The following is a 22,143-nucleotide window of genomic DNA, read 5'->3' as shown; positions in this document are numbered from 1 at the left end:
GAAGCTGCAGCTATTTATTAAGTCAAATCAAGGAATCTTACTCTCAGCCAGCTGTGGGAACAATCACTTTCTGTAAGATTACAGTTAAAATTACAAGGACATATTCTAACCTGCTCCAGGTCTGAGCATCTAGAGACATTTTTGATACTATCCATCCATTTATTTATTTTTAACCCAGTGCTGTCAAACTCAATTTACAACGTGCGCCACATATGGGACCCACTTATGATAAATGTGTAAATTTACAGAAAACTATGTTACTCCATTTCCACAGCTGGCCTGTAATTATAAAAATTATAAAATATAAAGTTTTCATTAATTCACAGAAAATTCATTATAAAAACGAGTAAAAATTCATTTTACTGTAATAGTAGGAAAACAAGAACGTCCCTGTTATTTCAGTGTTTATCTGTTAGTGTTTGGTGTAAGGGAGCAGTCTTTGTCAGGAAACACTGTAAAACTTAAAACTGTAAAAAATATACTTAAAAGTGCTAAATCTATGCACTCCTTCACATTTTCTAAAGCTCTTTAACATGCTGGATTGGAGACTTTGGTGGGCCGATTCTGGCTCCCGGGCCTTATGTTTAACAGCCCTGGTTCACCTGCTATCCAGTTCATGGGAGACTGGGGCCTTTCTTGGCCATCATAGGGCAAGAGACAAGGTATGCAGTGGACACGTCACCTCTATTACAGGGTCAGTATAAACAGTTGTAAAGGTACCTGGCACATATGCGTTTTTAAAATTTAATTAAATTTCTTTTTTTTTTCCTGGACAGCTGTTCTCCTCCTGATGCTCCACATGAAGTTCTGCTCTGTTGAATCAAAGTAGCAGTATTACTGACGACCACAAATATGTTGGGGCACAGCTCCAAATAATCACGGTGAAGTGGTAGAGGACAGAGCCAAAGCTTTGGCACAGCACTCACAGCTTTGGGCCATCCACCAGTCCTATTTATATGCTCATTCTCATAACTTCTCCCCCTGACTTTCCAAATAAATTAACACTCTTAGCAGCAACTATCGCAGCCAAATCAGCTGCCAGATAAGAAATGGTGCAACGTGCAGTAAACTGCTAGCCACAAACTTTAATAAATCACATTTGTGTGATTCTGTACTCTGAAGATTTTGTATTCTGAAAGAGAAACGCTCACACAGTGAGGGCAAGCAAGAAATAACTGTGTCCACACCCTCTGAGTGACTCATTTCTAGTAGTTTTGCGACTGTATTATGCATTAATTGGCTCAATATAGGTTACATGTATTCATTTAGGGCTGCATGCTTTAAAAAAAAAGAAAAAATGAAGTGGTGGCTACGATTCTGCATAGGTGCTGCAAGACTTCCAGGCATCCTTTTGGTAAAGTACTATTTTCTGCAAGGTTGATGAAATGGTAGAGAAAGTCTCAAGAATGTGCCCAAGTTTTCTTTTTTCTTTTTTTCCACATGTGAAGAACTGGCAAAAAACGGAGAATGCTGTGATATTGAATTTCTTTCTGACAAACTTTATTTCGGAGCTCGCAGGGCAGGAGAAACCCTGGTGTTTGTTTGTGAGCCAGTGCAGATGCTTTGCTGCAACTATCTGTTTAGAATGCTTCTCATGGTTAGTTTCATGAGTCTGTTCTGACTACTGTCCCCCAGAGTGCCCTTAGCCTTACTATGATGTTGTTTTCCTGGCTTTAGAGCTGGATTCAGGGCTCTGTAGTGCCCTTTGAATCTCTAAAGGCAATAGACCACCCACCGGTATGCCACGTGTCTGGGGAGCTGACAAGTGGTAATTATGCTTCAGATGATTTCTCTTTGTAGACAGCCCTCTATTGCTTTGCCCCTCTGTCCACTGCAAGAACAGCAGGTGTCATGGCTGGAGCAGGCCGTTAGCCAAGCGTGTGATGCAATTTTTTCCTCAGCCGGTTTATGTGTTTCTTTTTCTTTTTTTCCCCTTCCTAGCCTGGTGAAAGCTCTCATGTTCTCATACTGCTCATATTTTTATGTGCAATTTGGGAGAAGGCAGCAGATGCAGGGAAGTTATTTCTCCAGACACCTTGAAACTAGAATACAAACAACTTCAGCTTCACGATCGGGAAAAATACACCTTGCACCTGAAGTTTTGCTGCCCCCACTCTACCCAACCCCAAAAAAACCAAGTCAACATAGGTCAACAGGAAGACAAATTTAATTACCTCCCCCCCCCCCCCCCCCCCCCCCCCCCCTTTCCACCTGTAGCTTTTGAGTGAGGGGCTCAAAAGCACTCAGCCCCATTTTATCATGGCATTCAAAGTCACTGTGGGCGGGCTGCAGCGGCGGTGGCATTCCACTGCTCTTAGATAACAGCCACTTATCTGCAGCACTCTAGAGTCGTCAGAGAAAGAAGGTTTGATAAGAGCTGAAATGTGGACCTTATGTGGCTTGCATTGTAAACGGCCTCATGAAAACGGGCAGATAAGATTGGTTATTAAAAAATCCCTGCGAAGGAGAGCCATTTTAAAATCTCAGCTTGAACCGGGTCTCTGTGCTAAAATCCTGCTCAAAATGTTGAGCTTTTGTTTGACACAGGTGTCAACTGCAATATGCCTCAAATGGCGCTATCATGCATGTGCCACCTGAGCAACGCAGACGCTCTGTGTTATGAATACAAAGAGAGAGAGAGCGGGCGCGCGCGTGAGAGAGGGATAGAGGTGTTGCCAAACACTGATCGTTTAGGGAATTTGAAAAGAAAGACAGGGAGGAAAAATATCCTCAGTGCTTTGAGGTGACCCCCACGTCTTGTAGCAAGACACCTGCAAGTTGGCCAGTCGCCCAGCCTTAAATTGGCATCTAATCTCCTCAGCCGGAGTGTGGGCCCATGGGAATACTACGAATGACAGGCTGTTTGTCTGGGATTGCATATGCCCCACCTCCACTCCTCTCTTCCTTCTCCCTTTCTCAGCCTTTACCCTCCACTCCGCCCTCCACCCCAATACACAAATACACACACACACCTCCCTCTCGGCTTCTTTCTCACTGCTCTCTGGCAATTTCCATTGCTGGCTCTAAAGAGATTTGAAATTGCCTTCGGTCCTGAAGCCCTGGCAATTAGCAATTAGTGAAGTGATTGTACCAACCCGTTCCTGCCTCCCTTGTGCTCCCTTTCCTGCTGTGCAGCCGCTGGATCCACCCCTGCCTACTGCCTCTAGTGATGTATTGAAACCATAAGAACTTGCTTCATGAGCCCGTGTTTCTCTTAGCAAGTATTTGGCAGGCTATATGTGCTGATTATTCTCTGTTTGCTGGTGTTTGTGTGTGTAGCTTTTAATTTCGTGTGAAATACATAGTGTGCAGTGTGCTCGTGTCAAAGACGGCCTCTTAAGGCGACATGTTTTGCGCTCAAAACTGTTTGATGTGCTATACCACGAGTTTATTTTACCCACTGCACCGCTGACCTCAGCCATCCTTCTCTGTTCTTCTTAATGACAGCGACAGCGATGAAAAGCCACTGAAGGGCGGTAGCCTGTGTTCCCTGAAAGGAGATGATGCAACTGGGGACAGTGTCAGCAGATACACCCTAGGCGACTATGCAGACGGTGGAAGAGAGTTCAATGAGGACGGCTCATTTATTGGGGAGTACTCTGGACACAGGCATAGAGGCTCTGTTAGCGAGCCCAACGGACCCAGTCTTGTGAACGTATAAAAGCCGAGCTCCAACTGAACTGACTTCTACTTGAGATCCTTTCAGGATACTTTTTCATTCAGATTCCCAACATTCAGTAAAGCTCAAACACCCAAATAAGGGAACTGACTCAAGCAAAAAAAAAAAAAGCGGGTAGAAGTTTTGCCCACAGCCTTTAATGGTAAGAAAAAAGGGGGGAAAGTGTGTTTTTGTACATCCTGTATGTAAGATTTTAAAGTTTGATAATTTTATTAATGATGAAGTGTTTTTAACCTTTCAGCCACAGTTTTACATCTACATTGTTAATTTTTTTTTGTTTTTTACTGTAACAAAGGCATAAGATAAATCACTTTCCACAGAGTAAGTGTGCATTTAAACGTCAAAACATTTTTTTACACAGCAGATGAAACTAACACATACAGTAGATATGCTTATGTGTTTGCAGCATGTTTACATATTCATGCCGTATAGTTCAACGCAGGGTGTCATATTTATTGAAGACAGAATCACTCTTATGATTACAATACTGTTCTTTTACTGTACAGTTTGGTTGTTAATATGCAAATGTCAAAGTTGATCATTTGTAATTTTTTTATAATCAAAATGTTGATGTTCTTTTTGTGTCAATATATCAAACGTGTGCTTTCTTGCTTTTACATATCAAACAGACAAATGTTTCAGCAGCATTTATTAGTTTTTAGAAAGACAGATGAGTTATCTTCTTGCATTTGCAGTGGAGTGCAATCATGAAAAAAAAAAAAAGGTTTCACCTCAAGCCCTCAGCACTCACAACAATTTGTCATAAACCTATTTGTAATTTTTTGGGACTTTTTCAGTTATGTGCCTTAAATATCCAGGATATAACAGGATGAATCACTCTACATCCTCGAAGAATTACCGGGAAGCAAGACTTTTTTTTTCCTGTCAAATTCTTAATGTCGGGTACGTTCTCTTCTTTTTCCACTTGGTGACTCATCAGCATCAGTTCATTTTTGGCAACTTAGAAAAAATCCCGTTGAAGTTGAAGAGAGATGTCCTCTCATTGGACGAGGGATGGAAATACATGATGGAAACCCATTCTTTGTGAAATTTCGTTCACAAAGCAACACTGAAAAATGATACACTCACGGCTGAATTAAGCTCGACTTTATGAAAGGTCAAACACACTCTAAATCCCCACAATATTTTTCCCGTTATCTCTGCAGTACGTGCTGCAAATCGCCACATGCATAATGCATGTTGCTAAAATATTCATTAGGAATATAACTCAAAGTTGAAATTTGACCTATTCGATAAGCAGAACTAAGAAAACTGGGATACAGCAGTGCTAAAGGTTTCTTTGGTTAGATGCTCGTTTTTAGGTGCAAGATTAACCTTTGAACCCTCTTAAGGTACAAAGACCATTTGAAAACTAAAGGAGATCCTTGTGGAAAGCATATCACTTACATACCTATACTTATAGAACTGCAACTATTTCAAATATATTAAAGACAAACATTTGCACACGTACTAAAGAACATGAGAAAAGAACAGTGGATAATAAAGAGAGCCTTAGACTTAAAAACAACACAAGTTGTGAAATATAGTCAACTTTTTAGTCAATCTCTTTCCCATTACTGTACCAGGTCCCAAGGCTCCAATTATCTGAACCAAAGCGATACTTGCACTTCCCTTCAAGTTCTGAGGGGAAAATGTTGCACCTTTGATGAGGCAGAAATTCCAACTAACGAAGACGGGAGATGATCGACTAATCTGTCATTTGGTGGGAGCCTCTTTAAATCACTCAGCCCAGCTACCCCTCTGCTTCACTCTGTTATTTTTGAGCTGTTCAAAAAAAAAAAAAAAAAAAAAAAACAGCCAACAGCTTTCTTCTGTATTTACCATATTTGTTTGTTTCAAAATCAAAAAATAAGTAACTAAAAAAAAAATCAACAGCTTCAAATGTGAGTTTAAAATTCACAAGACAGCGAGATGGGTAGTAGTTACACATTTTTGTAAGTCACGATCTGAGCATTTAGTAAACTTTTCTATTATTATTATTATTTTGGAGCAGCGTTCCACTTGGCTTGTTCCATATCTCTGAAATACACCTGATGCCCTTATCTTTCCTTTTGAATGCACAGGTTCCATGCAGCTATATAGCCTGTCCACAGCCTTGTGATTTTAAAGAGGCATTCATGTTGTAATCAAACCAGACTTGGGATAGTGGAGTTGAAAAGCACTCTATGCTCATGGCAAGATAAAGGTCATTTAAAGAGATAATCCCAGTATTGTCAGGGATTACGCCCTCATCCGTTTTAAAATTGCTTTCTCAGTGAAACGTTAAAGCCTCTAAACAACAACAGAAGATTATTCTAGTCAAAGCTCTTCCGAGTGTCACACAGCCAGCTTTTTTTTCCTTTTTTTTGGGCTTTACTAAATCTATTTTGAGGACCTATAAGTGACCCTTGCAAATAAAGTTATGTTAGCTCTGTTTTGGAACGATTACAGGTCAGGCCGTTAGTATCATTCAAATCCTCGTTCAAAGGACTGCCAGTACTTGTTGTAAAGCATTTTGCTGTTGTTATCACTGGAGAGTGCAGCACACTCACACACAAACTTATAGATCACAGCCCGAAGCAGATCACTCCCTTTCAGTCGATTTGACTGGAGTTGATATTTAGGCCAAGTGCCTTGGAAACTGCCTGGTGGGAGGAAATTGATAGTATGCTCATGCATGCTGTGTGTTTGCCTCGGCATGGTACCAACTTTAAACCGACTGACGCTGCAAGGACAGGATGCTGTGCGAAAACAAGTCGTTTTCTCGGGGTGCCACATATTGCAGTTATGCTACAAAAACCAAGTGAAAAAGAATGATCTCATCAATATTGAACGCTGTGTGGTTCATGGAAAGGGCAGTAGTGACAGTTGTTTCTGAAGATGCTCTTAAGGAAGATCTTTTTTGTTTTGAAGGAATGCACTTAAAGCTTTTTCCATGGGATCAATATCAGGAGTTAACTCAGCATTAGATCCAGTCGGACCTATTTAAAGCAACACATAAAAGTTTGCATGTTCAATCTGTGAGAGGTTTGCTTGAGAAAATGGTTAAAAGTAAAGAAAGGTGGGCGAGCGTTGAAGGTTCCTTGGCAACATTACTTTCACTCAAGCATCTTTCAGCAACAGTGCAGGGGGAGAAAAGTAGCTAAGATAGGCAGCTCATGACAAATGACAGCGTAATATTTTCTGTAATGGCCTTCCCCAGGTCGGAATTTTTTTTTAAGGAGGATGTGGGATGCTTACTGTTTTACCAAAATCCAATGCAAACTAACAGGAGACAAAAAGAACAGCTGTGGAGCAAGTCATCGTTTCGACACGCTTTCAAGAAACTAATGGGAATAGTTGAAGATGCATTTTGTCTGTCTCTCTCTCAGTCTTTCATTAAGTTTCCTAACGCATACCTTCTATTGATTTCACTTTTGAAAGAACGAAAATAAATCAAATCTAAATGCATCGATATCTCAAACAAGATCTGTCACAGTCACACCCAGAACTCTCGTCTAATTTAGCTTTTCCTCCCCTGCCTCTCATTCTTTTGTCGTCTCAACATGGTGCAAGACTCACCTGGCAAAATTTAATTTGTCTCACCAGAATTCAAATAGAATGGGATGATTCTGCATACAGAGAATCCATTTAGAGGGCTATTATTTCCCCAGTAAACTGCTTTAGATGCAAGCCCAGACACTCTCAAATGCCAGCCAGCAATTGACTAGATGGTTGTGTGTGGTTTTGTGTGTGTGTGTGTGTGTGTGTGTGTGTGTGTGTGTGTGTGTGTGTGTGTGTGTGTGTGTGTGTGTGTGTGAGAGAGAGAGAGAGAGAGAGAGAGAGGATGAGAAGAGCAGGAGGAAGCAGAGACACTCAGCCTTGGCACAAACTAATGAGACATGCATTAGTAATATGATTACAAAGTCAGCCTGGCTATGTCACTGACCAGGGGGGCGCTTTGGCGGAGACATCTGCACAGGTCATAGTGGACATTGAGATATTCATTTGCGGTGCGTCCGCATCACTGTGAGCGACAGCGAAGTGGCAGTGGGTGGAGATGCAGAAAATGATGCTCACGCTGGCTGTCGTTTAGATAATGAAAACACATTAAAAAAAAAAACGAAGCATGACGAAGCGGAATTTGAAATTAAAGAACGCGGCCCCGGTCATTTTAGGTCAACATGTCCTGAGTTTGATCCAGAGAAGGATTTCATCTTGATTACTGCTGGAGTATTAGATAAGAGACTTCTAAGTGCTGTGTGGGTGGAGAATAATTCTCACCTTTCTTGCTTAGCTCAGGGCTGTCAAGGCAACAACTTGGCATCAAAGACAATCCGTACACAATAGCCTGCTGGAACCATGTGACACAGCCACGTCACATGGTTGAAGCATGTGTTGTCCAGCTAAGCCAAGCCGTTAACTAGCACAGGTAAAACAAACGTGTCTTTTTTAAAAATTTGTTCTTGTTTGAATGTTGATGTTTTTGGTGTTATATTTAGGACGCCAGCAGCTTGTTAATAATCATTCAGTTCGCTTGGAGAGCGTCCCTCTTTTCTTTGCTTTGCAGGCAGTAATCACACTCTGGTATTATACAAGCAACACTGCGAAAAGACAAATTGAGTCTGAAGCTTTGCCCTTACATTCATTTTTTTAAAATTAATGCTCAAAAAGGCAGGTGGCAGCGAGAGAAAAATTGAGTGGATGCAGCGAGTGCATGTGTTGCACTTTACAAAGCAGTTAAATGAGTTATTTCCATTTGCTGACATTTGTTAATAAGAAAGTGATGAGCAGTTGTGGATATGAAGCGAAAGCCAGAGATACTTCACTTTTTATTTTTCCAAAGCAATCCTTTTTTTTTTTCCTGAGAATTTGCTCCTGTGGTGTATTTGTTGTGGAACACCACTCCTGAATTATTCATGATGCCTTCATTAAAACACTTCTATTTGCATAACACACCGGGGCCGCGTAAGATGCATTAGGGCTTTTGATCCTGTTGTACATGTCAAGTAATTTAACTGGACCACTAACATGGAAGTCTTTAAATGTCTCAAAAAAGAAAAGGAAAAAGAAAAAAGCAATCTCATAATAAACGTTATTGGGCTTAAAGTTTGAACGATGAGATGTAAGTGGGTCAGTGAAGATCCCTGTGGTGTAATAACTATGATAAAGAAGTGATGAGTCGTGGGGACATTACCGTCTCACTGGAGGAGCTGTAGCATTTATTTTTCTTAACTATTTTGATGGAGGCAGTGACTGTTGTCTGGCAAATGTGTTTTTCCAGATGTGTTGCTAATGACTGTGCAAATTTTCCTCAATCCCATGTCGACCTGACCTGACTGCCACCTACCCATCACATTTTAAGTCTGCTGCTTGCATTTGGTCTCTGGTTGCGACAATAAATCTAATGAGCACAGACTGAATTGTGGAAAGATGCACGAAAGACAGGTGTAAGTACTTTTCTTTGAGCCCAAAACACAGTTACAGATGAACTTCATTAATACTGTGTCTAACTGGGGAAATGTTTCTGTGGGTGCATTAGGTTCGCCTTGCTAATTTAAAGTAATGTCACATATTGTACTTGAAAACAAGCTTTAGCAACAGTGCTAAAACAACTTGCTGATGGTGGAGGAAAATTAAAAGAAAATCCTGAATAAATGAGTGAAGAAACAATAATTGCAGGTTCTGCCACACAGGTGCACGCCACGGTACAATTAAACAGTTAACATCAAATCACGCTCTGTGGCAGGAATTAAATTGTGGCAAGGGGGAAAAGCTCTTTAGTGACTTTGGAAGAGGATACATTGTTGTGGCGCAGATGGCAGGAGCTTCAGCCACAAACACCGCTCAGCTGGCTTGTATTTCAGCATGAATAGTGATTAAAGTGACATGTTGAGCATACTGTCAGCAAGAACATTTGTTAACGTTTACTTCAACATAATGACAATAGCTTATATAGAGTATTTTTCCAAAAGTGCACAGATACGAATTTGAGTGATATCCCATTCTTAATCCACAGGATTTAAGAGGATGTCAGCGAACCCTTTGCAGCTATAACAGTTTTAATTTCAGTTTCTTTTGGGGAGGCTTTCTACAAGGGTTAGGGATTTGTTCATGGGAATTTTTTACTATTCTTCCAGAAGGGCATTTATGAGATCAGAGACTGATGCTGGATAAGGATGCCTGACTTAGTCTTCCCACATCCCGCAGGTCTTCTATTGAGTTGAGGTTAGGGTTGCCAACTCCCTGAAAAATAAATAAGGGACACCTCGTGGCCAGGGCCGGGCGACCCAGTTGTCTTCACCCTTCCCAGTGTGGTGAATTTTCTAGCTCTTTTTTTGTGTGTGAAATTATTTTTTTAACCCTTTGACTTGAATTTGATTTAAGTAGATGTGTATTCTTTGTGATATGAACACATGTGAAACAAATGATCATTTAGCCATTTATTTTTAGCTCAAAATGAAAACATTAACACAATAAAACAGGTCTCCTTCTTAAACAGAAGCCTGTCATGCTTAACTTTTGAGAATATAAGTAAATCTTTCTTTAAAAGAACTCTGTCCTGCTTAACTTAAAACAATAGAAAGAAAAACATTCTTGTAACAGTGCACATTTAGTGCATTTAGTACAATCGGCTTCAGTTGAAATATTATTTCAGCTTTTCTAATGCTAATCAGCTGCTCCTGTTTGTAAACCCGCTTGTTCCCATGATTACGCATCTTAACTCATCATCATTATTCATCTATGTATTACTTTTATGTATTAGTCATCTATTTGTTGTAATCATCTATCCTTGCAGTTGTTTATTACAAAATAAATTATATTATCACACTTCTGGCCACATAGCGCTGATATTCATTGCACATGCCCATATTAACTTTTTCCAGCCAGGTGTTTTCCTTTTCCCATTCTTCCCTTTCTCTGAGGGGAACAAACATTGCTGCTCTAATGCTGGGGTTGTGCGGTTTTAGGCCCATTTTGAGCCGATTTTTGACCGATTTTGGCCTTCATCGTGCATCGTGTAGTATACGTGGGGTAACGAGAAGTGATTAACACCTCACGACCAGCTCCCGATCATCAATCGCTCGTGAGGGTCTCATCACAGCCGCTCACACTGCTCGCGCGCAAACACGTAAACGTTGGTGTAAAAGATGGAGCAGCACGGCTGTGCAGCGTGTGATCTGGACACAAGCGATGGAGGCACAACTTGTAGAACTTTGGAAAGCTCATCCGAGCCTTTTCGATGTGGCATCACAAAATTATCACGACCACAACAACCGTGAAAACAGTTGGATTTACACTGCTGCTCAATCACAGCTGCCTGATCATGTTTTTCATTAGCAATTTAGCAAAGTTGATGGTGGTGGTGTGTGTGTCTGTGTGAGTGTAAGACGGAGAGAGAGAGAGCGCGACAGATTTTCTGTTATAACCTTCGTGTTATGGAGGCACAGTGTGAGCACTCAGGTCGCATCAGAGTATCGGGCGGTATAGTGTGAGACCCTGCATCGTGACCTACCAACTTCTAACCCCTGCGAGTCAATCGTGCAGTTTGAGCAGGAGCTGAATAACGTGACTGAAAAAATCGCACAGTGTTTGCCCAGCTTTGGGTGTACTGTCGTCCGAGACTTGCACCGCAGTGTCGGCGTTTGTTTCCCTGTTGGCCATGCTTCTTGTTGTGGTCATCTGTTGTCTTCCGGTATTTTCTCCGTAAGCGACCTTTCCTTGACCAATGAGATGAGCGGTAATCTAAATTGTCATACTCGAATTGTCATAAGTGTGCTGTCAGCTCATTGGTCACAAAGCAGGAGAGGGGCTGGGAATTATGTTTTCAAACAAAGCGTTAATTCCATTAAAAGTTATAGACTACTTTTGATTCTCACTGTATTACGGGACAAAGTGCGTCCCTTATTAGCTCAATACGGGACGTGTACTTTTGTTTCGAAATACGGGACGATTCCGTATTTTAAGGGACGGTTGGCAACCCTAGTTGAGGTGAGGACTCTGTGTAGACCAGTCAAGTTCTTCCACACCAAACTCGCTCATTCATGTCTTTTTGGATTTGGCTTTGTGCGTGATTTGTCACTACAAAGAACTCGTCTCCACTGCTCTAGAGTTGAGTGACCACTGCATCCGACACTTAGCATTGCGCTTGGTGTTGTAAGGCTTGGATGCATCTGCTTGACCATGGGAACCCATTCCATGAAGATCTCTACTCACTGTTCGTAGGCTAATCTGAGGGACACACTAACAGTCGATTGAGGAATATTTCAACGCGACTGATGGCAAGTGATTGGAACATCTGGGTGGATGAATTAATACTTTTGGCGATATGGAGTATATAATATATGAGTCAAGCTTCACCCTGTTCTTGACAAGTGGATGCGTGGATTTGTAACGTACACCAACAGCATAGCAAATGAATACTTGATTTCTTTAGTGATAGGAGCTGCAAGCTCGGTAATTTGCTAGCATGTTTAGGTCCACTTTCTTCCAGGAAGCGAAAGGTCACTAATCAGCACTAATCAAGTTGTTATGGTGCTCTGTGAGGAAACATTTTTATCCTTGCGAAGGTGGTGTGTTCCAGGCATATGAAAATGATGTGAATCACATGCTATGATCTTCACAATTACACTTTCAATCCAACACTTTTATTAGCACTATTATGAATAAAATGCCAAATTATCTTTAGAAATAGTGGATTTTATCCCTTACAGAGAGATTTGTATAGTAAATGCCAAAGAACACTGTAGTTCTTCTGGTATATCATGGTGACCTAAAACCTTACTGCACTGCTTTATGTTACATTCTCCTTTAATTTGTCCTTAGTACATAGCGTGCTAACAATGGCTGTTCCTTCTGCTCAGACCTAAATTTATTTTCCATGTTTTCAAAATAGTGAGATACTTCCATATAGGCAAATCTGAAGAGTCATAGAAGTTAAATAAAATATGCATGCATACACGCAGTGAAAGCCGACTTCTGCACAATGGCCCCATTCATTGTTATTGCTCCTTTCAAACACACACCGATAATGAGCTTTTGTGCTCTGCCTGAAGTAACAAAAATAATTAACACATCACTGTGCTGCCCCAAAAATCAGGACAGACATATGAACAAATTCACACATAATAATAAATAAGGTTTTCATTAAGTAAAATATTTAGAACCATATACTTCCATCTAAGATCTGATCTAATAGGAAAACAACATCTAAAAGGCCCAATGCTCAAATGAATAAAAAACATTATCTTGTTTTTATTTATTAATAGCTGATACTGTGTTCATATTAGTTATTTCTAATCTGCTGAGTTTGAGCTTTTTGTGTGTGGGTAGCAGATGTAGGGCGAGAGGTGGGGTACACCCTGGACAGTTACCAGTCCGCTGCAAAGCTAACACAGAGAGACAGAGAACTATTCAATTGTGGATTCGACCTATCCATTCATGTTACATGTGTATTAAAGTTACATCCCAGGGGTAATGCCCAATATACATGTGTGATTTCCATTTCACCCTCCCAGTTGTGCTGCTCTTTAATATCTCAATTCACTGTGAAACTGAGAAACATCACAATGAATGAAAATGGCAAATAAAACTGGTGCAAAAGGCATCATTTGGCCAGACATAATCACACAATCGACTCCAAATCCTGCTGGAGCACGAACAGAAAAGGCTGCATGTTCGGTTCCTTCAATTCCCTTCAACACAGGCTGATTACTGTAATGGTTCTGTACAGCACTACACCATGAAACTACTTGATCCTTTTGCATGCTATGTTTACCACTGAGAATTCAACCGCATGCCCGTACACACACAGTCACATACTGGTGCAATGAGCACAGATGGGTACTATGTGTTTACTGGGTTTTCTATTCTTTTTAATGTGTTTTTCATTATTACAACATTTATTATAATGATGTGATCTCCCTTGAAGGCACCTTTCAAACACTTCTAGGATACAAGCTCAGTGGTACTAGATGTTATTGCTTTGACAAACTTGCGCCTTCTGTTTACCTTGCTTCTTGCGGATAATTTGTAATGTTTTGGATGTAACAGAGCTCGAAATGACAGCAGCATGCATCTTCAGAATGGGAATTAGAGCAAACCATCCAGAAAAAGATTTATTGTTTAGCAAAACACTTTTTGATGTGGAGGACATAAGCCAGGTGTTAGTATGCTCTGGTATACTTACAGATCATGTATTTGATACTGATAATATTTTATGGTAATCACTGATAGATTGTGGGAACATAAAGGGAAACACTAGGCAGAAGAATGGCATTTTGGTGAACTGAAAAAGACTAGAGGAAGGTACACAGCCTGAATACTCATCTGGGAGAGAAGGGTAATCAGGAACAGGTGAACTCAATCAGACATTAATGAGGGCTGGAAAAAGAACAAAAGGAGGAAAGGAAAACACAAGCCACACAAGAAAAGACTCTTCAGGAAGTAATGGATAGATATGGAGCACAGAGCCATACCCAGACAACAGAGGAAGGCACAGAAAACAGAAAGCACAGAGTGAAACATAAAGGAAATGATGATTGTGACATATAAAAAAACAATCAAAATTATCTGCTGGATATGTGATGATCCTGGGTCTAAGTGATTACTGTGTTCATTGAGGCTGTCATCGTTTTAATGTGTCTTGTGCTTTCGTTTTAGTTAATACAAACAAGCCCCACAAAAATATGGCAGCAGCAACATACTGATGACTAGCCTCGTGTTGTGGACCGTGTCAGGGTTGTTACTAAAAAAAGTAATTTACTTTTCTTAAAAGGAATGCACTATGTTATTTAATTACACGCTGGAGAAGGTAATTTGTTACAATAGCTGTTGCAATACTTGCGCATTACTTATTAAAATGATCTCAAAGGCATACACATAACTACCAATTAACAAAGTAAACATAACGCTATAGCTAAACACACCAACGCAAATCCATCCAATAGGATCTTTCTTTTAGTTTTTGCATATAAACACAAAACTAGCAAAACAGAGCAAAGATAGAAACAAGCCCAAAGAGACACAGTGATTCTACCGCAGAAACAGGCAGAAATTGAGGCAAAAATCTTGCAAGCCTGACTGCTTCTAATTGTCTCTGTTACCTGTTGAAGATCGGGCACTGGCTGCTAGGCTGGAGTTGGCATGCACTCAGCTCTAACATCACTCTGGGTTCTTTTTGTTAGCATGCGATGTGTGCAGATGCTTACTGAGACCTAAAGTTGTGTTAGCAGTATAATTCAATAGTTTCTGTCCTGGATCTAGTTTGCACTTTACCATCACATTCTTATCCTTGTATGCAATAAAAATAAAAGTAATGTAATAAAATGAATTACAGAATCTGTAGCCACTCCACTGTTTTTCTCCTCCAGGCACACAAACTGAAATCAGCTGATTGTTGCACAAGCTAGCAGGATGTAAAAAGAGCTTGTTAGTTTTCTATAACTGAAGAGCCTTTGTAATGGAAGCAATGGCATAATTGTAAATGTAATGTAATTACTCAGTTTAGTACAGTATCACATTACATTACTGTATTACTGAAAAATATGCTGTGATTACACTACGGGATTACTTTGTAATACATCACACCTAACTCTGGTTGTGGATGGATCATCTCAGATGTTCTCTTGGCTGAGGTTTGGTTTATTTTCAGCGTCTTCTTCCTGCTATGTGATGGCATCTGGCTGTGCCCATCAGGGACCATCAATGGTCATTGACCGGTAACTCATAACATCTCTGTGCAAATGCGTTCACATTAGCATAATCACAGCTACGTAGCTAGCCACCAGGTAGCACATCATTATATGTCAGCTAATCCAACTTCCCTAGCTCTTCATATTTTGCTGCTATTTCATTTTTTTCTTCCTTGTTTACTTGCAAAGTTACAGCAGATTTGTATTTTTTGTTTTGGTTTTTTTTTTTTTAGAAATTATTCAGTAAAAACACTATATATTATCTTTAAGTGGAAGCTAGGTTGCTAATTTCCTGCTAACATCTAATTCCACTAAACCTCATAAATCCTCTTTTTCATGGATACTGATCATTTTAATGGAGCTGGTAGAATTTAAAACATTTTTAACAATCAGTGGTCCCTCAGCGTTTGGTTCATTTTAGAAACCGAAGCAGTGTTTGGAACCAAAAATGGCTAACAAGAGGATTACAAAACCCCTCAAACTGTGACAGAATCCCACATTTGTTTTGGAGACAACAGAAATAAACCTGACTTTCTGACATTCACTCCATACACATACAAGCGTACACATTCAATGACATATTCATGGCTCATCCTCCGATGTTCACAGAGCGTGAACTTGGTGAAATCGGCCTCCATGTCAAACTTTACCTGCGCTGTTGGATTTGACATCTCTACAGCCTATGATAAGAAGTTTGACTTGTCGGCACTCATAATGCCTAAGTTCTTATAACGTTTTACACTCCAGTGGTTGCAAGCTCCCCTAAGGAGCTGCATCCTCTGCATCTTTCAGTCTAAATCACCTCATTTCATTTGCCTCCATTATACTCCATCACGCCTTATATCTCCTGTATGTCTTCAGAGAAACCTAATTTGCCCTACATTGTCTCAGCGACATGCAGTAAGACACAACAGGGGCGCCTCTTCCTCAATTAGTGGTCAGTCATCCTCCTCTGGAATCCATCAAGCCTTGCCTACCTCATTTATCTGCACTTCACTCTTCTTCTTAACTCCATATTTTCTGCCTGAGAGAAATCTCTCCTGACATGCACGATTACTAGAAAGCCTCTCACTGTGCTTTCCCATCATACTTATTCAGCTGTGATGGAGCCTAATTCGCCTCTATAGAAGGCGGAGTGTGAAATTCACTCTTTTCTATATGTCGTTTGCTGTATTTGGATGGAACTTTGCTCGTTGGGACAGCAATTTTCAGCCAGTCAGTCATTTTTTTTCCTCCTCTATATTTGTTCCCGCAAAGGAAAAAAGGAAAATGTGTATAAACATCTAATGACCACGCTGTTTTGGTGACTCCACATTGATAACAGCATGCAAAGTAATGATAGGAAGCCAACAGACCCTATCAAGGGAGTGAAGCTTAAAAGGGAACGAAGGGTCATGAGCTGTTCATAGACTATTATTGATCTCATTGCCCTGTGAGCTCTTCTCGCCCCAGTAAAGAGCCCCACTCTCACATCTACGTGGTGTAATCATTAATTTGTTATGATTCCTGCAAGGAGGCAGCATGTTCAGACATGGATCAAAGCTCCACGGTAAGGCACTTGCTTGACATTTATGTGGCTAATAACACCTCAACGGGGCCACGCATTCAAAAAAGTTACTTCACCGTACCTCGACACCTTTTTAAAGTTACAGTATATTAATGCTACTTTTGTCCTTAGAGACCAATTTTCGCCTTCCACTGCAGTCTGAGAGAAAAAAGAGCTTCTATGGTGACACTGATCTCAGGCACCACACACAGAGAATGAAAGTATATATTTATATGGAAGTATTTTTATTTTATTGTGTAAGCATCCTCTATACTGGATTTATTGTCCATCTGGTGTATTTGTTATAGAAGCCCTTCTTCAGAGTTTTTACTTTAAGCTTCTTTCACAGAGAAACTTATAAGGAATAGGTTTTTTTATCTCTTATCAAAGACTGAATAAGTAGTAGCCCTGAAGCACAACTACACTGTAGCATCCTATTACATGTAATGAATTACCAGCTGCCTCACATAAGCGTTATTCCAGAATACCTGGTGGGCTTTGAGGGTTTGTGGTTTGGCTTTTTTCCAGTATCCTGAAGATGGTAATGAACAAGATGAATGAAGATGGTAAATCTTATTGTCACTTCTATTATCTTTTATTGAAGGACCATGTGTTTCTGTCTCCCCAGACAGTAGGTAGCTCAGTGGTATATAAAGTTTTTGGAAGGCATCCATGACACAGTGGGGAGTGTAATCAGAAAACAACACAGCAGATCGTAAAATCACAATTCTATCAGGGAGAAACTTGATGTCGTGCTCTCTTGTGTTCTGCAGAGTAAAGGGAAAACTTTTCAGTGGATTCAGCACCTGTAGTACTATATCTGTATTGGGATATATGGGAATGGTTGTGTCTGGAAGAACATACGGCATAAAATGTTACCTAAATTAAACGTGGGTACAGGTTAACAGACGAGAGCCGGCAGGAGTCTTTGTGGAGGTGGAGGTATGTTCAGGAATTAAAGTCAGACGTAGAAAGACAGAATATATGTGAATGAGAGGGAGGGAGGTGGACTCAATTCAATTTGCTTCAGTTTTATTTATATGGCACCAAATTGCAATAACTTGGTGAAGGAATAGTGGGACGGACAAACTCCCTTTTAAAAGGGAAACAGAAATTAATAGTAACAAATGATTAAATGCAAAGTGGTGTATAAACACAGGGAGAGTGAAAAAAATGGACGCCTTCGAAAGAAGTGATAGTGTACGAAAGAGATGAAGAAGAGGGTGGAGGCAGGGTGGAGTGGATGAAGACAAGTGCAAAGAGCGATTTGTGTCTGAAGGATAGCAGCAAGAGTGAAAGGGAAGGTTTACAAGATTGAAGTGAGACCTGATGTGATGTATGGTTTGGACATGTGCAGAGGAGGGATACTGGACATGCTGGACAAAGAATACTGAAGATGGAGCTACTAGACAGGAGGAAAATAGGACCATCGCAGAGAAAGACTTGAGGATGTTGTGAAGGAGGACATGTAGAGGACTGTTGTGGCAGAAGAAGATGCTAGAGATAGGCTGAGATGGGGGCAGCTGATCCACTTTGGCGACTCCTAAAGGCCAAAAGAAGAAGACGAAGTATTACATGTGTTGTCAACAGGTAGGTAGGTTTGTAAATCTCCAGCATTGTTACTGAGAAAAAAGCAATTTTAAAAATCTGATGTAATAGTTGAAAGGCTTAAATCAAAAGACTTCTTTATTTTTTTTGGTAATTGTATCAGAAATGACAGTACATAAATAAGTTTCTTTTATTAGCAACTTGAAATGTCTAAGCACAGTCAAAGTCATAGTTAAAATAATCCCTTAGCAGTACCGGTGGTTTGTGGTAGCTACAACAGAAGGCAATTCTGGAGGCAGAAAACAATCCCTGCAAGCAGTTGATTTGTCAGAATACAACAGAAGAACTAGTACTGTATCGGTTTACAAGACAACCGAACAAACTCACAATATTAGTAAAGAAGTCGATCAATAATTGCTGCGCAGTGCAAGCCGATTTCCACACAACAGCAGAGCACAGTGAAGGGGGTTGGTTATTTTGCTGAGGAGTTCCAATCCTTCATGCAGTTTCCTACAATTATTATTAAAACATTTATTAAAGATAAATAAAAAGATTCTGAAAATGGTTGCAATTTTTTTCTTTTCAGTTTGGTCAAATACCTTTCACTGCTAATCTCCCCCAAACAAACAACAAAAAACCCCACTGCTTCTGCAGTGAATGCTTCACAATAAAAGCCACCCCATGTTTTACCACACAGTCCTTTTAATTTCAGGCATTTCAAGAGGAAGCTTACTGTGCATTTAAAAAAAAGTGCAAAATACATGTTATTGAAACGTTTTTGACACAAACAAATAAAAACAAGGTCAAACATCATGAAAATCATTTATATTTTATGGGAATTAGTTGGATTTGAGCTATTTTTCAAGCTATATCATCATCATCAGTTGGTCTTTTTAAATAAACTGCGGAGTTTCCATGTTCACTTGAACTGGTTGTGAGCTGCCCACAGTCATAAATAATGGCTTTGTTTATGGACTTCATCCTGCTGAGGGTTATAGAAAACCATAGACACAAGTAATGTGTAGTAAACCAAGCAATGAGGATGGTTCAACACAGAGAATCACCAAAGCAGAGGTACGTATGTATTCCGAGTGTTATTTCAGGCTTTTCCACAGGCATTATTTCCAAAGCTCGTATCCTTGGGTTGGTGGAGTGTGCAATTTTCACTTGCAGTGAGACTGCAGACAGGGGGACTCATTTTTTTTCTCCCAAGGATGACAAAGCAGAATATCCTATCGGAGTCTTTCCTGTGACATCCCGCTTTTTAGACAGAGGGAATTATGGGCCGTGATCAATAGGAGAGAGAGAGAGGTGCGGTGATACAACTGAGGCGGCTATCGCGGCAACTGTAATTTTGAGCATGCATTATTCAGCAGCTCTGTATGATCTGTGAAGCTTCAAGATTATTTACCCTTTGAAAAACGTTGGCAGGGCAATTGCAGGTATGTCCTAGAGAGCACTGAGGTAATATCTCAGCATTTGTGAAGAAATACAAGTTTTTGTGTATATGAGCCTGTACTATATACAGTTTATGGAAGGCTTTTTCATCATCATTAATTCTGACTGCTGACCATGAATAATATTCACAATGTCAAAAAGATGGCGGGATTAGTGAGATGCCACACATCAATGCCTCACTTGTCTAATTTTTATTTCAATAAGACATCAGTTAGTATTTTGGTATTGTATATGCTCGTGGGCTATTTTTACAGTGGTCTGGAGGTCTGGGCCTTTACAGTCATTATGGTAATTATCCATGGCAGCCAGGGATGACTCCTGCATGCTGTGTGTGTCCACTGAGCTGGCGTCACAGGAAGGGCATGGCCCACACACTGTCTACTGAGTTATCTGCATGTGAGTGTATTTGTGTCTGCGTGCCTGCTACAGGCATTTTCTACAAATATAACTCAGGCTCGTTGTCCTTCTATTTCTAAGCCTTCCTTTCGTTCTCTTTACTCTTTCTGTATGGGAGAGCTGAGCGTGATGCTAGGGCTCTGTAGCTGTAAGCGTAAACATCTCTCCATCTACACATGAAGACAAACAGAGGGGCATTATCAGGCAGAGGGATAGACCCAGCATTCAATCTTCGACTATATATAACCTCGCACCACCTCCTCATTGACATTCATGAGGTGAAATAGCAGCTTGGAAAAGAACCGCCACTCTGTTTGCAGTCTTATTCCTCTCATTTGTTTAATCAAACATCACTGCACAGAATTTATCACATCCTTGTCACTCACGTTGTCACGCTTCATAGCTTGTTCACTCTGGAAAATTCAAACTGTACCTGTTGATGTCTTTGAATGCTTTTTAGAAAGGGACCACTTTGATATGATGATTTGTGTTCTTGCTAAGAGTTGTTAGATGGATATCACGCTCATGTCTGCATGCTAAATATCAGGCTATTCATGGTTTTTGACATGAGGTTACGTCCTTTTAGGAGCACCGACTTAGTGGGCAATACAAGGTTTTCTTACTCTGTCTGCCAGTTAGCTTTGTAAGGTCTGTCTCGCCCAAATGCAATATGAATTCAGCACGTTGCATGAACGACTAGCCACTCTGTTTGTTCACAGCTGCTGTCAAAATTAGAGTATGTCGCTGCATGCAAATACACTACTTCAAAACCGAACCTAGCACTGGTGTGTGGGCCAGATTGCAATGATCCCTTTAATTGCAGAGTAACTCAGACTGACAGTGATGGGTCAGTGGTTGGAAGCAAGTTTTGATTAGCGGTGTGGAGTGTAATATGCTACAATATGTTACAACAATAGATTACTTTTCAGTAATGCAGTACTGTAACAGATAATTGTACTAAATTTAGCAATCAGATTACCGTTATTATGTCAGTAATTATATAGTATACAGTTATTATGTCATTACTTGTGTTACACAGGTTATCCATTTATCTGCAGGATTGGGCATATAGAAATAAAAAAACTAACAAAAATAACATCAGCCATGCTTTTTCTATTCAGCAGAGTTCAGTGTGTTGCCAGGTAGGAGGAAAAAGGAGCAGTCTGTAACATTTGAATCATGGATATATGAACATTACCTTGTTGCTGTGACAGTGAAGTGCAAACCAAGTCCAAGACAGAAACAACTGCATTACACTGCAAATACAGGATCAGCTATTTGCATTTGCACAGACAGGATGCTAAAACAAACCTGACCAAGAATCCAGAGTGATGTTAAAGGTGAATGCATGCCAACCCCAGCTCAGCATGATGTTCAACAAAGGCAACGATGAGCAGTATCTGTACTTGTTTGTACAATTAAAGTGGTAATTGATATGAAGTGTTACAGAGTAACATGAAAGTAGTGTAATAAATTATTTTGCAATGTGTTTTACGTTTTGTATTATAATAATAAGGCAACAAGCAATACGTAATACACAACTTTTTAAAGTAAAGACCCCAACACTGTTGATTATGTAGGCTATTACTATTGTAACAACTACCCTCGGATGCTAACTACAGTGGTGCTGAGTATCTGTTGTTAGTGCCTAAAATGTTGTCTTTGCTCATGTGTATTTTATTCTTCCTACTTTTGGAGGTGATGAAAATATTTGTGGTTGTTTATTTCCTTTGTCTCTGCAGCAGTGTGGCTTTAAAGCACCATAATAAACTGAGTGCAGCAGGTTAGCATAGCTAGTCACAATAGCTAGCTAATTCTTAAGGCCTTTACACACAGGACACATA

The 22,143-nt window shown here is 40.2% G+C and overlaps 1 protein-coding gene across 10 annotated transcripts in view; it reads left to right on the top strand.

The window, feature by feature from the left end:
• The window catches only part of chl1a (cell adhesion molecule L1-like a), a 48,500-nt gene extending 44,231 nt beyond the window's left edge, over positions 1–4,269 (top strand). For 9 of the 10 annotated variants that reach the window (XM_026153857.1, XM_026153859.1, XM_026153856.1 and 6 more), the window contains one exon: positions 3,448–4,269. In XM_026153857.1, the coding sequence (XP_026009642.1) occupies positions 3,448–3,661 (214 nt within the window). In that variant the 3' untranslated portion in view covers positions 3,662–4,269. The remainder of the gene's footprint in view (positions 1–3,447) is intronic. The other variant, XM_026153862.1, reaches the window with a different exon arrangement.
• Positions 4,270–22,143: the final 17,874 nt, after the last annotated feature.

The sequence above is a fragment of the Astatotilapia calliptera genome, chromosome 20, assembly GCF_900246225.1.
Source record: "Astatotilapia calliptera chromosome 20, fAstCal1.2, whole genome shotgun sequence".
Classification (NCBI taxonomy): Eukaryota; Metazoa; Chordata; class Actinopteri; order Cichliformes; family Cichlidae; genus Astatotilapia; species Astatotilapia calliptera.
The sequence above is the reverse complement of the archived record's forward strand: the minus strand, read 5'-3'. Positions and strand labels throughout refer to the sequence as shown.